Genomic DNA, 14,546 nt, shown 5'->3' with positions numbered 1-14,546 from the left:
TGAGACAGCGTCTCCCAGGCTAGAGCACAGTGGCATGATCACAACTCACTACAGCCTCGACCTCCTGGGTTCAAGCAATCCTCCCACCTCAGCCTCCCAAGTAGCTGAGACCACAGGTGCAAGCCACCAAGCCCAGCCAATTTTTGTATTTTTTTGTGGAGACGAGGTCTCACTATGTTGCCCAGGTTGGTCTCAAACTCCTGAACTCAAGTGATTCTCCCACCTCGGCCTTCCAAAGTGCTGGGATGATAGGCGTGAGCCACTGTGCACAGCCAGATGGAGTCTTTTTCTAAGATGGAGTTAGTTATGTCAGGGGTGACCTATACATATTATATAGGGCTGGGGAAGGTTCCGAAGAGGCTGGAGGCCTGGGGCAGGTTCGGCTGCCCTACTGACACTCCCTCTCCCGTTTCCAGGTTTCGAGACAAGGAGTGGATCAGGCCAGATAAGTATGGCCATTTCTCTCCAGAGTTCTGGAATTTCCGGGAAGTACCTATTGAAGCTGTGGATGCCAGTGACTGTGAAATCAACTACGAGGGCCTGGACAACCTCCGTGAGTGCGGTGGGGTGGAGATGGGACAGGCCTCTACGTTTTCCCTTTGGTGATGGGCTCCAGAAAGGCCCCTGGTGCCATCCTGCCCTCTCCCTACCATAGTCCTCCTGAAGGAGCTCCAGTCCTTGTCGCTGCAGCGCTGCCCCCACGTGGACGACTGGTGTCTCAGCCGCCTCTACCCACTGGCCGACTCGTTGCAGGAGCTCTCGCTGGCCGGTTGTCCTCACGTCTCCGAACGGGGCCTTGCCTGCCTCCACCACCTCCAGTGAGACCTCAGCTCAGGCTGGGCCCCGTACGCAGGCACCTCTCCCACCTCACACAGATGCAGGAGAGGAAGTGGGGAGGAGCAGTGTTGGGCAGTTCTCATATCCCCCTGCCTCCATCACAAACCTAGAGTATTTGTGGTAGATGAGCAGTCACAGTGAGTCTCTGGAAGAATTAAATGACTCCTGGTTTTTCTTCCTTTTTGTTTTAGTCAAAACTATGATATCGATGCTGCTGCAGAACAGCAGGAGCTAGAGTTGCATATTTGCAGTTAACACACTGGGCTTCATGTGCCTGGATAGCTATAAAGATTTTATTTTAGGAAGCTAAGGTTGAAATTTGGGGCAAGTACCTCCCTATACACACACGCACTGTCCTTACACTGGCTTCCTGTCCTTCTCCCCCCTTTTCAGGAACCTCCGCAGGCTGGACATCTCGGACCTCCCTGCTGTGTCCAACCCAGGCCTCACTCAGATCTTGGTGGAGGAGATGCTACCCAATTGCAAGGTTGTGGGGGTCGACTGGGCCGAGGGCCTGAAGTTGGGGCCAGAGGAGCAGCCTCAGGACACAGCCAGCCCTGTCCTTGCCTAGCCTTCAGCCCTGTCCCCACTCGAGTGGCTTCTCAGCGGGCTGCATGGAATGTCTGGTAGCTCGCCACACTTCTGGCTTCCATTTGTCTTCACTCAATGTGGGGGTGGGGGAATGGTGCTGGCCAATCACAGGGACAGAGCATGAAGGCCCAGTATTTATTCCTGGCTGCCCTTGGCTAAAAGTCACAGCTCCTGTCACCCTCTCAGACAGCTCTTTCCATGCCCCTTTTCAGGCCTGGGGAGGTGAAGTCTCAGGCTGTCGGTAGCTGCAGAGAGCCACACTCACCTTGTCAAGAGACTCTTCTCAAATTGTCCTTATGTGAGTGCACTGCCATTTCTTGCAGGGACCCTGACTGACACAGGAGCTGCTACTGACACTTTACAGGGATGATTCTCCCCCGTACAAGGCCTCTCTGCTCACTACAGGATGTGCAGCATCCTTTGCCCCACTCACTAAAGGCCAGCACACCCCAGGCCCCGTGGTATTGCTGGTTATGGATTTATTGACTTTATATTCCAAATTCAGCTTTTTTGGTCTGCGTTTCTTTAGAAAGGGGATAAGCTTTGTCAGTAGAGGGCACCAAACAGGCATTACAGGAGGAAAGGCACCTGCTTCCTGGTTCCTGTTGGTTGTGCTTCCGCCTCTGGACCCCACAGTGCATGTGGCTTCCCCAGAACCCAGCTCCTGAAGCACCAGGCGGTCAGCAGCTGCCCTTGGCACCCTCCAGCCCCCAGAAGTTGCGTAGGAGACACAGCACCTCCACTGAGGCACCTCTCTGGGAATAACATTCCCCAGCACCCCAGATGGATTTCCAGTCAATTCAGAAGCATTTTACCAGTGAAGCCCTCATTACTCCAGTTCACTGTTAAAGCCAGTAATTCTCTATATTAAACTTTCCCTGTTCAAGTTACTCTGTGGTTTTTCTCTCCTGACTGCATCTTGATGAATACAGAGTTGATACCTGGAGTGTCCCAGGAATAGACTATTAAGATAGGATTCCAGGATTCATTTGGTTGTGCCTTTGGGCTTGGGTGCAGTGCTGAGCTCTTGCTGATGGGAAACCAGATGCCAGAGGCCCACAGCATGCAATGGCATCATAATCCCACAAGCACCTGTGGTTGACAGAGATGAGGCATGTGCCTTGGGACCCCCTGTGGCTGCTGTGCTCAACAGCTGTGGTAGTTGTGACAATTCTAAAGACCAGGGTATTGGATGGATTCTCCAGAGTGCCCCTGAGTGTCCACAGACAGTGACAATCGTGGTGGGTCTGCTAACTCAGCTCAAGTCACAGTCTGAGAACTAGACCGCTTCCATGACAGCCCCCAGATTTTTGTTTTTTGTTTTTTTGTTTTTGAGACAGAGTCTCGCTATGTCGCCTAGGCTGGAGCGCAGTAGTGCGATCTCTTGGCTCACTGCAACCTCCACCTCCCGGTTTCAAGCAATTCTCCTGCCTTAGCTTCCCAAGTAGCTGGGATTACAGGCGCGCACCACCATACCAAGCCAATTTTTGTATTTTTAGTAGAGACAGCATTTTGCCATGTTGGCCACGCTGTTCTCAAACTCCTGGCCTCAGGTGATCTGCCTGCCTGAGCCTCCCAAAGTGCTGGGATTACAGGTACGAGCCACCATGCCCGGCCCAAAAGTTTTTACTTCTTTGGAATGGGGTCATCTAATTGGACCCAGAGTAAACAGGCAATCTTGAACCCCCAAGTCACTTCAAGCGAGTGACTTATCAGTGTCTGAGGAAGCTACCAGCCTTCCTGTGCTTAGAAACCCTGTGATGTGGCCGGCGCAGTGGCTCACACCTGTAATCCCAGCCCTTCAGGAGGCCAAGGAAGGTGGATCATGAGGTCAGAAGTTCAAAACCAGCCTGGCCAACATAGTAAAACCCCATCTCTACTAAAAATACAAAAAAATTAGTTGGGCATGGTGGCGGGCGCCTGTAATCCTAGTTACTTGGGAGGCTGAACCCTCCCGAGTAGGAGGATTACTTAAACCCAGGAGACAGAGAGGTTGCAGTGAGCTGAGATCGCACCACTGCACACCAGCCTGGGCAACAGTGCAAGACTCTATCTCAAAAAAATTAAAAAAAGGCTGGGCGCGGTGGCTCACGCCTATAATCCCAGCACTTTGAGAGGCTGAGGCGGGCAGATCATGAGGTCAGGAGATCAAGACCATCCTGGCTAACATGATGAAATCCCATCTCTTCTAAAAATACAAAAAAATTAGCTGGGCGTGGTGGCAGGCACCTGTAGTCCCAGCCACTCGGGAGGCTGAGGCAGGAGAATGGTGTGAATCTGGGAGGCAGAGCTTGAAGTGAGCGGAGATCACACAACTGCACTCCAGCCTGGATGACAGAGTCAGACTCTGTCTCAAAGAAAAAAAAAAAAGAAGAAACCTTGTGATGACCTCACCAGGGGCAGACACCTTGAAAGTGGTTGTCCATTCTTTTTTTTTTTTTTCTTAATTAGAGATAAGATCTCACTATGTTGCCCAGGCTGGTCTTAAACTCCTGGGCTCAAGTGATCCTCCCCTCTTGGCCTCCCAGAGTACTGGGATTATAGGGGTGAGCCACTGTCCCACCCGTTTTTTTTTCTCATGGCCAGCTCTTACACAGAAATAACAGATACACCCCATTCTTCTTAAGACTCACCACAAGTGCCCCTTGCTGCCTTGAGACTCATTAATACCTAGGAGTCAAATCAGCTTGCTCCAGGTGGACAGGTGCCAGCTTTTACACGATGAGAATGACAAGGCTTCACAAATATACAAGAGTCAGAAACTTGGGGAATGCATGCAGAAGTGGATTTTAAGGATGTGACACCAATGAGGGTGGATGTAACGCTAGCTCAGGCCAAATTTACTGGCATGAGTGCGCTTTCTAGAGCTTCTGGATTTCATGGGTTACCTTGTGCAGCTGGACGTAGTTCTAATAGCTTGCTTGGGTACCTAACCGGAACTTGGATCCAACAGTGGCCTAAAGTTAATGAGGCAGAGAGACCAGAACTGCCCTAGCGTAAGATGGATGAGGAGAGTCCCAAGGCTTGGGGAGATGGAAGTGTTGGATTGGAATGATCATGTTCCACCAGCATGTCCACCCTCCAACCATGTTCCCCAAGAAGGCACCCCTTACTGGCCAATCCCATGGTAGAGTTAATCATTCTGTATATTGAACTTTCCCTATTCCCATTCCTGTGTGGTTTCTCTCTCCTGATTGGACCCAGACTGAGGCACATGGCAACAGCAAAAAGAAAGGCACCCTCCGTAGCTTCCTAATGCTTCCAGGAAGAGCAGTACCCCCTGCCCCCAGAAGCTAGATGAGCTCAGGGGGCCTGGAGTCCCTCTCTCCCAGCCCCAGGGTAGAGTGAACTTGCAGACTCCCTTGGGAGGTGCTCGGGCTCCTGCCCTCAGCCCCTAGCTGTCATTTCCCACTCCAGCTATTATTCCATTAATATTCACCACTTCCTCCCCACTCTCTTCCTCCAGCTGTTCCCACAGGCTCCATTATTCAAATCTGGGGGGAGGAAATCAGGGCTGGACAGATCAACTGCTGCTGCTGACAGACTGGGTTCCTGCCATAATGAGGACAGGTCTACCCCAAAACGAGGGTGGAGTGAACGGGTCAGCCCAGGCTTAGTGGGAGCCCCTTAGTCCCACCCCATGTCTTGGGAGGTCTTCAGAGAGCTGATGCAGTACCAACAGCAGGGACCTCTGGAGGGCAGGGACGCAAACACAGGCAGACACCCTCTCCTGCCCCAGGGAGCTGGATGTGAGTGTTCCCAGAGTCACAGTGCCCCTGGGGGAGGGGCAGGGCCCAGGGCGAGGCAGGCTCCAGGGCTGGAGGTTGGGGGTAAGGTAGGAACGGATTCCCACCCTGCTGGGCAGGCAGCCCGGGTGGAGGAGGTACAGGGGTCAGCTTAGGATGGAGGAGGTACAGGGGGTCAGCTTAGCTCCCGGGGTTCCCTGTGCGCCCCACCCTGTCACCCTCTATTGCCCTTGAAGCTCCAGTCTTTTCCTCTCCTGTTCTTCCCCTTGGCTCCCTCTCCGCCGCTCCCCGGGGTCTGGCTCAGAAGCCTGAGTCCCTCCCCTCTGCCCTCCACCTGCCTCTCTCAACCTCTCTTTCCCCCGTGAGCACCCCACAGGGCTTACGCAATCCCTTATCTTTCTTGGATCTCCATTTCCCTCCCCCCTCCCTCCTGGCCACCTTCCCACTTTCCTGTCTTCTCTCTCTCTCCCCCTCAGCTCTCTCCATCGCCTGTCTCACCCCAGTTCTCCTCTCTCTGCTCCCGGGCCGTCCCTTCCCTCTCCACAATGTCTCTGTCTCTCCTCACCAGCCCCTTCCCCCCCCCTCACCCTGACTGGGCAGCTACAACAAACATCTCTCTCTCTGGCGGGCCCGCCGATCCCTTCCCACTCAGCACATTCACTGCCGCCTCCTGGCCATGGGCGCAGCCGGATGCCAGCCTCTCAGCCTCCCCATCTCTGCCTCAGTGGGACCCTGCCTCACCCTGGTCACTCTGACACTCCCCAGCCAAGGCCAGCCCTCAGTCTCACCCTCCCTGGTACCCCCTTCCTCCCCAGGCCCTGGTTCTCCCCTCCTAAGCCTCGCAACACCCCCGTCTTGTTTCTGTGGCTGCCCCCTGCACCCTTCCCAGCTGTCTTACCAGAAACCAGCCCTAACACGCCAGAGCTCCATCTCTCAGGTCGGCCTCCTGCCCTCCTCCCTCCCTCTCTCTCTCCCTTCTGCCTCAGCCCCGCCCCGGCCCCTGGGGCCCTCCCTGCTCCCGCTCCGCTCCCCTCCCCGCCCCTCTGGACTGGCTGGGCAGGGCTGGGCCTGGCCGGTCGACAACGCAGGGGCTGGGGCAGGCAGATCAGAGGGAGCTGAGGGAGGCCTGACCTGGGGCCAGCACTCGGAGCTGGTGGGAGCCAGACCCAGAGGTAAAAAGGCGTGGGATCCCTGGTTCCCGTCCCTGGGGTGGGGATGTTGCGGGAGGCAGGCTGGGTTTCTAACCCTAGGGAGCTAGGAATCGTGCTCCTGATTTCCCGGTGAGGGCGATAAATGGAGGGAGAGGGAGGAGATAGACGGCAGTGTCCCTTGTCCTGGATAGAGACAGGGAAGAGGTAGACCCTTGGGCTCTTAGGAAGGTGCAAGCATGTGGACGGAGTGGGAAGACCAGGGTGCTGGAATGGGATTGGAATGGGGGATTCGTAGGTCTAGGAATAAGGACCAACGGGGTCCCTGGGTCAGGGGAGCTGTTTAGGATCTGGGACTGAGAGAAGCTGTTATGGGGGTTGGCAGGGACTATGGGAGATTGTGAAGCTGTCTGCCTGGGGCCTGGCTGGGCCCTCTCTGGAGGCCCATCCCCACACCCCAATGGCCTCCGTGGCTCCCCTGTGGCTCCCTTGTAGCTCCGCGGCCGCCCCTTCCCTGGGCCAGGTCATGCGCTGCCCCAAGTGCCTTCTCTGCCTGTCAGCACTGCTCACACTCCTGGGCCTCAAAGTGTACATCGAGTGGACATCCGAGTCCCGGCTCAGCAAGGCCTACCCCAGCCCTCGGGGCACCCCACCAGGCCCCACGCCAGCCAACCCTGAGCCCACCCTACCTGCCAACCTCTCCGCCCGCCTGGGCCAGACTGGCCCGCTGCCCTTCGCTTACTGGAACCAGCAGCAGTGGCGGCTGGGGTCCCTGCCCAGTGGGAACAGCACTGAAACGGGGGGCTGCCAGGCTTGGGGGGCCGCCGCCGCCGCCGAGATCCCTGACTTCACCTCCTACCCCAAGGACCTCCGCCGCTTCCTGCTGTCAGCAGCCTGCCGGAGCTTCCCACAGTGGCTGCCTGGAGGTGGTGGCGGCCAAGTCTCCAGCTGCTCGGATACTGATGTCCCCTACCTGCTGTTGGCCGTCAAGTCAGAACCAGGGCGCTTTGCAGAACGACAGGCCGTGAGGGAGACGTGGGGCAGTCCAGCTCCAGGGATCCGGCTGCTCTTCCTGCTAGGATCTCCGGTGGGTGAGGCGGGGCCTGACCTAGACTCACTAGTGGCCTGGGAGAGCCGTCGCTACAGTGACCTGCTGCTCTGGGACTTCCTCGACGTCCCATTCAACCAGACGCTCAAAGACCTGTTGCTGCTGGCCTGGCTGGGCCGCCACTGCCCCGCCGTGAGTTTTGTCCTGCGAGCCCAGGATGATGCCTTTGTGTACACCCCTGCCCTGCTGGCTCACCTGCGGGCCCTGCCACCTGCCTCGGCCCGAAACCTCTACCTGGGTGAGGTCTTTACACAGGCCATGCCTCTCCGGAAGCCAGGAGGACCCTTTTACGTGCCCGAGTCCTTCTTCGAAGGTGGCTACCCAGCCTATGCAAGCGGGGGTGGCTACGTCATTGCCGGGCGCCTGGCACCCTGGCTGCTGCGGGCGGCAGCCCGTGTGGCACCCTTCCCCATTGAGGACGTCTATACTGGCCTTTGCATCCGAGCCTTGGGCCTGGTGCCCCAGGGCCACCCAGGCTTCCTCACAGCCTGGCCAGCAGACCGCACTGCGGACCACTGCGCTTTCCGCAACCTGCTGCTAGTACGGCCCCTGGGCCCTCAGGCCAGCATTCGGCTCTGGAAACAACTGCAAGACCCAAGGCTCCAGTGCTGACTCTCGGTGGGGTGGGCGGAGGTGGTGATTTGGCCCGGGCCCTGGCCTGGGCCTCTGGGGCTTGTCCCTGGCTCAGCCCCTCCTTCCAGGTCTTGATGGGAGGGAGGAGGGCCTAGAAGCTGGACAACTTAAGCCACTCCTTGGCCTCCTCAGCCAGGGGCCTGGGCAGGAAAGATGGGGTGGTGGGCTGTTTTTGCCTACTTTTTGTTTTTGAAAAACATGCACTCCCCACTCTGAGGCCTGGGGTTGTTTTTTCATCTGTGGGGCCCTGGAGTGGTGGGGAGCAGGGCTTGGCCACACCCTGACCATCCTGGATGCTCCCCTGCACCCTTGCTGGGCAGGGCTAGCTCTGCTGGGCTCCCCGTCACTCTGCTGGACAGCAGGCTTGCCCCATTCTGTGAGAGAGCAGGAGATCATCTCTGGAGGACCACCCCACCCCCATCCTGTCTGCTGGAGCTAACCTTCCAGCTTGCGAAAGCTTCCGGGGGAAGTAGGTATCTCAAGGGCTTTGACCTTATTTATCTAAGGTGGAGAAGCTGGGGGTGGCCTCAAATCACCCCCAAACTCCAGGAAACAGAGACCAGAGGTGGTAGAGAGCCAGGCGCAGAGATGCAGTTTATTCATGACCTCTGCTGGCCACTCGCACCTGCGCAAGTTCCACAGGCTGACCTGCCATGTCCACCCCATGCCCAGAGGGGCTTCTAGTCCTGTACACCCCCTCACCCAGCCCCTGGGAGAAGGCACTGTAACAAGTGAAAAGGGGGCTGACGGAGCCCCAGCAACTGCTGCAGATACTGTCCCCCGACAATGTAACAGCCTGGAGGAGCAGGGGTGAAGAGCGGCAGCCACCCTGGCCGCCGAGTGTTTTAGAGGGAGCTGACTGGGGAAGAGGGTAGTGTGCTGCCAGGACCCCCTGCTCCCCTTAGAGTGGGGCTACCTCTTGGGGTAGCTGAAGGCGGGTGGGGGTGGGCTGAGCAGGCCTCACTTATCAAAGTGCTCCAGTGGGTAGTGCTCCCCGTAGGTCTGCAGGTGGCGGGCCAGGGACTCCTGCTGCTTGCGGAGCTGGGCGGGCATCTCCTGATACACGTCTGAGAAGAGCAGGTTGGGGTTGGGTTTGGGCTTCCGCTCGGCCTGCTCAAAGGCCTCCATCACCTGTGGGGACATGGGGCAGTGGGCAGGCAGCTGGCCTCCCATGCAGGGCCCTGCCTCCTCCTGCGGGGCCTCGGCAAGGAGTTAACCACTCCAAGCCTTTGTGTTCCCACTTGGACAATGGAAATGATCATCCTAGCAGAGGTGTAACAAAACACCCCAAATCCCAGCAGGGATCAGGCGCTATGCAAGTGTGTGGATTCATTTAAGGCTTTCAGCAGCCCTAAGAGGTAGGCAGCTGAGCAATGAAGAAACTGAGGCACAGAGAAGGGCAGGGACAGGACACACAATGCTGCCCTATGCTGGGTGCTGCCCTCACCACTGGGTTGCAAGGCTCCTGGCTCCTAATGACCAGCCAGGGAGGGTGGCACACTGACTCTGGGCAGGGCATGTACACTGCACACGGTTCACCACCTACTCCTCAAACCAGCTTCTTCTTTTTTTTTTTTTCAAGAGATAGTTTCACTCTGTTGCCCAGGCTGGAATGCAGTGGTGCCATCTCGGATCACTGCAAGTTCCGCCTCCCGGGTTCAAGCGATTCTCCTGCTTCACCTTCCCAAGTAGCTGGGACTACAGGCGCGCATCACCACGCCTGGCTAATTTTTTTTTTTTTTTTTTTTTGAGATGGAGTCTCACTGTTGTTGCCCAGGTTGGAGTGCAATGATACGATCTCAGCTAACTGCAACCTCTGCCTCCCAGGTTCAAGCAATTCTCCTGCCTCGGCCTCCCGAGTAGCTGGGATTACAGGCACCCGCCGCCATGCCCGGCTCATTTTTGTATTTTTATTAGAGACGAGGTTTCACCATCTTGGCCAGGCTGTTCTCAAACTCCTGGCCTCAGGTGATCTGTCCGCCTTGGCCTCCCAAAGTGCTGAGATTACACGCACGAGCCACCGCGCCCAGCCCTAATTTTTGTATTTTTAGTAGAGACAGGGTTTGACCATGTTGGCCAGGCTGTTCTCGAGCTCCTGACCTCAAGTGATCTGCCACCTCAGCCTCCCAAAGTGCTGGGATTACAGGAGTGAGCTACCATGCCCAGCCTCAAACTAGTTTCTGAAATGGGCACCACCAGCATACCCCTTCAAAGACAAGGAAGTAGAGGGCAACGTGCCAAGGACACAGAGCTAGGACACACGTGGCCCCAGCAGCCTGGCTCCACAGGCCACATCTGAGACATCACTGGGGTTATCCCCGAGCCTCCCAGTTCAGTGTCCCGCAAATCCTTCCCGAGCTCTGCAGGCCACAGCAGCCCCCAGCACACCCTCCCGGGCAGGGTGCCCTCACCTTCTTGCGGGACTGCTTCCTCCAGGCCTTCTCCTGCTCCTCATCCCACCAGCCTTGGCTTAGTAGGTAGTGCCGCAGCCGGGAGATGGGGTGGTCCTGCTTGTCCCAGTAATTGACCTCGTCCACCGAGCGGTACGCCGAACTGTCGTCACTGGTGCTGTGGTGCCCGATCCTGCATAGGGGCAAAGGGCCCCAGGTCAGTGTGGGGCTCCCTGGAGTGGGGGTCAGGAGGGAGGATAGGGGATGGACCAGGGAAGGAGGAGTGGAAACGGAATAAAGGCAAGGGGGAAATGCAACATCAGGTGATAAGGCCATGTTTTGGAGACAGTGATCGATATGAGGAAGATGCTACAGTGGCTGTCAGCGCTGTGGGGGTGCTGATGGGGGAGCGGCGGATACCTGTAGGTCATGGCCTCAATGAGGAAGGGCTGGTTCTCTGCCACAGCCCGCCGCCGGGCCTCCTTTGTGGCATTGTACACAGCAAACACATCATTACCATCCACGCGGATTGACATGATGCCATACCCGGGGCCTCGTGCCGCTGTGGGGACACAGAGAAGGCGGGTCAGGCCAGGGCTGAGATGAGGAACATGCACGAGGCCAAGGGGACGAGCAGGGAGAGGACAGAGAGAGCAAGGCTGAGTGCTCAGGACCTCGACTCCTGTGGCTGACCAAGTGCCAGACACGACAGGACACAGGAAGGACCAGGAAGGAGGGCAGGGGTGGCAGGAAGGTGGGGGGATAGGGGAGGGAAGGAGATGATCCCGGCGGGGTGGGGAGCAGCCAGTAGAGCCCATACCGATGCCATCGCCGCGATACTGTTCGGAGGTGGGCGTGGAGATGGCGTAGCCATTGTTCCGGCAGAAGAAGATGATGGGGCACTCAAGTGTGGCCGCGAAGTTGAAGCCGGCGTGGGCGTCCCCCTCGCTGGCCGCCCCCTCACCGAAGTAACAGATGACGACCCTGTTGGCATTGGCCCGCTTGGCTGCGTAGGCTGCCCCCACCGCTGCAGGGGATGAGAGGGTGGTGAGCAGGGGCGAAGACTTACACGCACTCACTCAACACTCATTCACACTCACACAACCCAGGGCTCTGAGGCTCAGGCCAGCGGTCACCAGGCTTCAAGGGGAAAGAAAACACCTGAGCTCCTGATGCCCCCAGCACCTGCCCATCCAGGTCTCCTCCCGCTCAGCTGAGAGCAGCTCCACCCTTCCAACTGCTCAGGCTGAAGACTCCAGCATCATCTCCAAGCCAAACTTCCCACCATTCCCCACATCTGCTCCACCTTCAGAACCTGACCCCTCTCACCTCCTCCTCAGCACCACCCTGGCCAAGCCCAAGTTACCGAGCAGCCTCCTTACTAGCTCTTCACACACTGCCCAATCTGTTACCCACAGGGAGGCCTGCGGATTCCATGAAGAGGTGAGCCAGGCCAAGGAGGAGCAGACTCCTCCCCACCCACGGCTCCTGTCCCAGTATAAGTAAAAGTCAACATCCCTGCAAAAGGCAAAGGCCTTGAGGCCCCACCCAACCTGCACCATCTGCACCCCTCCCACCACCTCTGGACTTTATCTCTAACCACCCCACACCTGCTCACCCCATACCCGCTCACACCTGCCCCTCTGGGCTCCTCCCTGCTCCTCAAACACACCAGGCTCACACCTGCCTCAAGACACCACACAGCTCCCTCCCTCACTTCCTCTGGTCCATACTTCAGTGTCACTCTAGTGACGGCCCCCGGCTACTCCCACAGTGTACCACGCCCCACTGGCTTGGCTGCTCCCTACAGGACCCCCACCCTCATATACTCCAGGCATTCCCTCTCCATCTTTGTTACTGTCCATCTTCCCCACCACGATGGCAGCACCAGGAAGGCTGTTTGCGTTGCTTTTGTTCCCTGTACTTGGAGTGGCACCGGCACACGGCAGGAACTTCTTACATTTGAAGTGACTTAGCAGGGACCCAGAGGGAAGGTTAGGGGCAGGTCCCAGCCTTGTGGAAACCCTATTACCTTTAGTTCAAATGCCCCCTAAATGCCCCCTTGTCTGAGAAAGCTTCCCTGTCCACATTCCACCTAAGAGGCTCAAATGGCTTCTTGTTTCCCAACAGAAGAACACTATGAGCTAAGGGCTGTGGAGCCTTCTACTGTGCCGGGCACAGTGCTGAGGCCTGGAGAGACACAAACTCATGCATCTCAGCTGCCCTAGGGCAAAGAAGCCAGAGCCCAAACCAACCTAGATCAGGCTACAGGCCCCAGAGGGCAGGAAGGGGCTCCGATTCCTTTTTCTCCACGCTATGAGGGTGCAGGCCTGGCACCCGGTGGGTTTGCTTCCCAAACAAGCCTCTTATAAGGGAAGGGGCTTCAGGGCACCTACAGTGAGCTTTGGGGAAGCTTGCTTGACTCTAAGGACTGAGGCAGACAAAGGTCAGGGCCAAGAACCCAGACTCTGGAGGTACACAGTCCATGACTTGAGTCCCTGCTCCTCTCCCTCTGTGCCATATGACCGTTAGCGAGTGACTTCCCTCTTTGACTTCAATTTCCTTTTTCTTGAGACAGGATCTCACTTTGGCTAGAGTGCAACGGCACAATCTCAGCTCACTGCAACCTCTGCCTCCCAGGTTCAAGCAATCCTTCTGCTTCAGCCTCCCAAGTAGCTAGGATCACACCAAGCTAATTTGTGTATGTTTAGTTAGGGAGAGGGCTTTGCCATGTTGGCCAGGCTTCCTGCACTTTTTTTTCCCACTCGCTTGCTCTCTCTCTCACACACACAAAACATGGGCCTCCTGCTCTTGAAAACAGGAATAAGAGCAAATAATAACCTCTGTCCCCATGGCCACAATGAGGGTCCTATTAGACAATGAATGTGAAGCACTGGCACAGTGGAACCTGGTGCACATGTTGGCTGTGTTTGTGAGCAGACAAATGCAGTGGGCATGTGGTTGGGAAATCTAGAGTGTGGTCGCACAGGCTTTAGGCCCCTGAATGGGGTGGGGATAGCAACAGAGCCCTCTTCTGAAGGGTCCCAGACAAGAGGTGCATTCCAAGTCTGGAACACAGGCCGGGTGCAGTGGCTCACATCTGTAATCCCAGCACTTTGACAGGCCAAGGCAGGCAGGTCACTTGAGCTCAGGTTCAAGACCAGCCTGGCCAACACGGTGAAACCTTATCTCTACAAAAAATACAAAAAATTAGCCAGGTGCAGTGGCATATGCCTATAATCCCAGCTACTCAGGAGGTTAAGGCAGGAGAATCACTTGAGCCTGGGAGGTGGAGGTTACAGTGAGCCGAGATCACACCTTGGATTCCAACCTGGCTGATGAGAGTGAAACCCTGTCTCAGACAAAAAAAAAAAAAAAAAAAAAAAAGGGCTGGGCACAGTGAATCATGCATGTAATCCTAGCACTAGCTGAGGCGGGTGTTTGAGACCAGCCCGGCCAACATGGTGAAACTCCATCTCTATTAAAAATATAAAACTTAGCTGGGCGTGGTGGTGCACACCTATAGTCTCAGCTACTTGGGAGGCTAAGGCAGGAGAATTACTTGAACCCAGGAGAAGGAGGCTGCAGTGAGCTGCAATCGCACCACTGCACTCTAGCCTGGGCAACAGAGCAAGACTCCGTCTCAAAAAAGAAAAATATAGTAAGAAGTCTGGAGCACAGACCAGGGCTCTGGTGGTGTCACCAACCCAGAATTCCACCCAGAAGGGAGGCAAGAGAGCTGAGGTCTGGACAGGGGTGTGACACTGGTCTGCATGTGTGCAAGGTCCAGGGCATGCATCCTCACCCTGAGGGATCTGTGTGGCCAGTGGAGAGGAGATAGTGACAAAGTGGCGTTCCTTGCAGCCGTAGTGGACAGGCATCTGGCGCCCCTTGCCCAAGTCACTGATGTTGCCATAGCACTGGGCCATGAATAGTTCCAGGGGGTAGTCGCGATACATCAGCACACCTAGTAGGGGAGGAGGCAATGGTTAGCTGAGTGGGCAGTGCAGACGGTCAGATCGGCCCTGTGGGTGACCCGCAGCATGCCGGTAGACAGACAGGAAAGCTCAGGCTTGTTTTTTTTTTTTTTTTT

At 56.5% G+C, this 14,546-nt stretch overlaps 3 protein-coding genes across 8 annotated transcripts in view; 2 read left to right on the top strand and 1 right to left on the bottom strand.

The window, feature by feature from the left end:
* ATP5SL (ATP5S-like) overlaps window positions 1–2,318 on the top strand; it is an 8,945-nt gene extending 6,627 nt beyond the window's left edge. For 3 of the 6 annotated variants that reach the window (XM_011936534.1, XM_011936533.1, XM_011936532.1), the window contains 3 exons: window positions 417–553; window positions 656–818; window positions 1,231–2,318. In XM_011936534.1, the coding sequence (XP_011791924.1) occupies window positions 417–553; window positions 656–818; window positions 1,231–1,408 (478 nt within the window). In that variant the 3' untranslated portion in view covers window positions 1,409–2,318. The remainder of the gene's footprint in view (window positions 1–416; window positions 554–655; window positions 819–1,230) is intronic. The other 3 variants (XM_011936537.1, XM_011936536.1, XM_011936535.1) reach the window with 1 other exon arrangement.
* A 2,565-nt stretch (window positions 2,319–4,883) lies between these two features.
* Window positions 4,884–8,281, top strand: B3GNT8 (UDP-GlcNAc:betaGal beta-1,3-N-acetylglucosaminyltransferase 8). Its single transcript, XM_011936529.1, has 3 exons — window positions 4,884–5,016; window positions 6,064–6,346; window positions 6,818–8,281. The coding sequence occupies exon 3, from the start codon at window positions 6,849–6,851 to the stop codon at window positions 8,040–8,042; it is 1,194 nt and encodes a 397-aa protein (XP_011791919.1). The 5' UTR covers window positions 4,884–5,016; window positions 6,064–6,346; window positions 6,818–6,848; the 3' UTR covers window positions 8,043–8,281.
* Window positions 8,282–8,629: 348 nt separating this feature from the next.
* The window catches only part of BCKDHA (branched chain keto acid dehydrogenase E1, alpha polypeptide), a 34,464-nt gene continuing 28,547 nt past the window's right edge, over window positions 8,630–14,546 (bottom strand). Inside the window, exons 5-9 of the mRNA XM_011936517.1 lie at window positions 14,259–14,420; window positions 11,274–11,480; window positions 10,874–11,015; window positions 10,475–10,646; window positions 8,630–9,194 (exon numbers count right to left, since the gene is read on the bottom strand). Of these exons, the coding sequence (XP_011791907.1) occupies window positions 9,024–9,194; window positions 10,475–10,646; window positions 10,874–11,015; window positions 11,274–11,480; window positions 14,259–14,420 (854 nt within the window). The 3' untranslated portion in view covers window positions 8,630–9,023. The remainder of the gene's footprint in view (window positions 9,195–10,474; window positions 10,647–10,873; window positions 11,016–11,273; window positions 11,481–14,258; window positions 14,421–14,546) is intronic.

This window comes from Colobus angolensis, unplaced genomic scaffold, assembly GCF_000951035.1.
Source record: "Colobus angolensis palliatus isolate OR3802 unplaced genomic scaffold, Cang.pa_1.0 Scaffold154, whole genome shotgun sequence".
Lineage (NCBI taxonomy): Eukaryota > Metazoa > Chordata > Mammalia > Primates > Cercopithecidae > Colobus > Colobus angolensis.
This window is presented reverse-complemented; position numbering and strand designations above follow the sequence as displayed.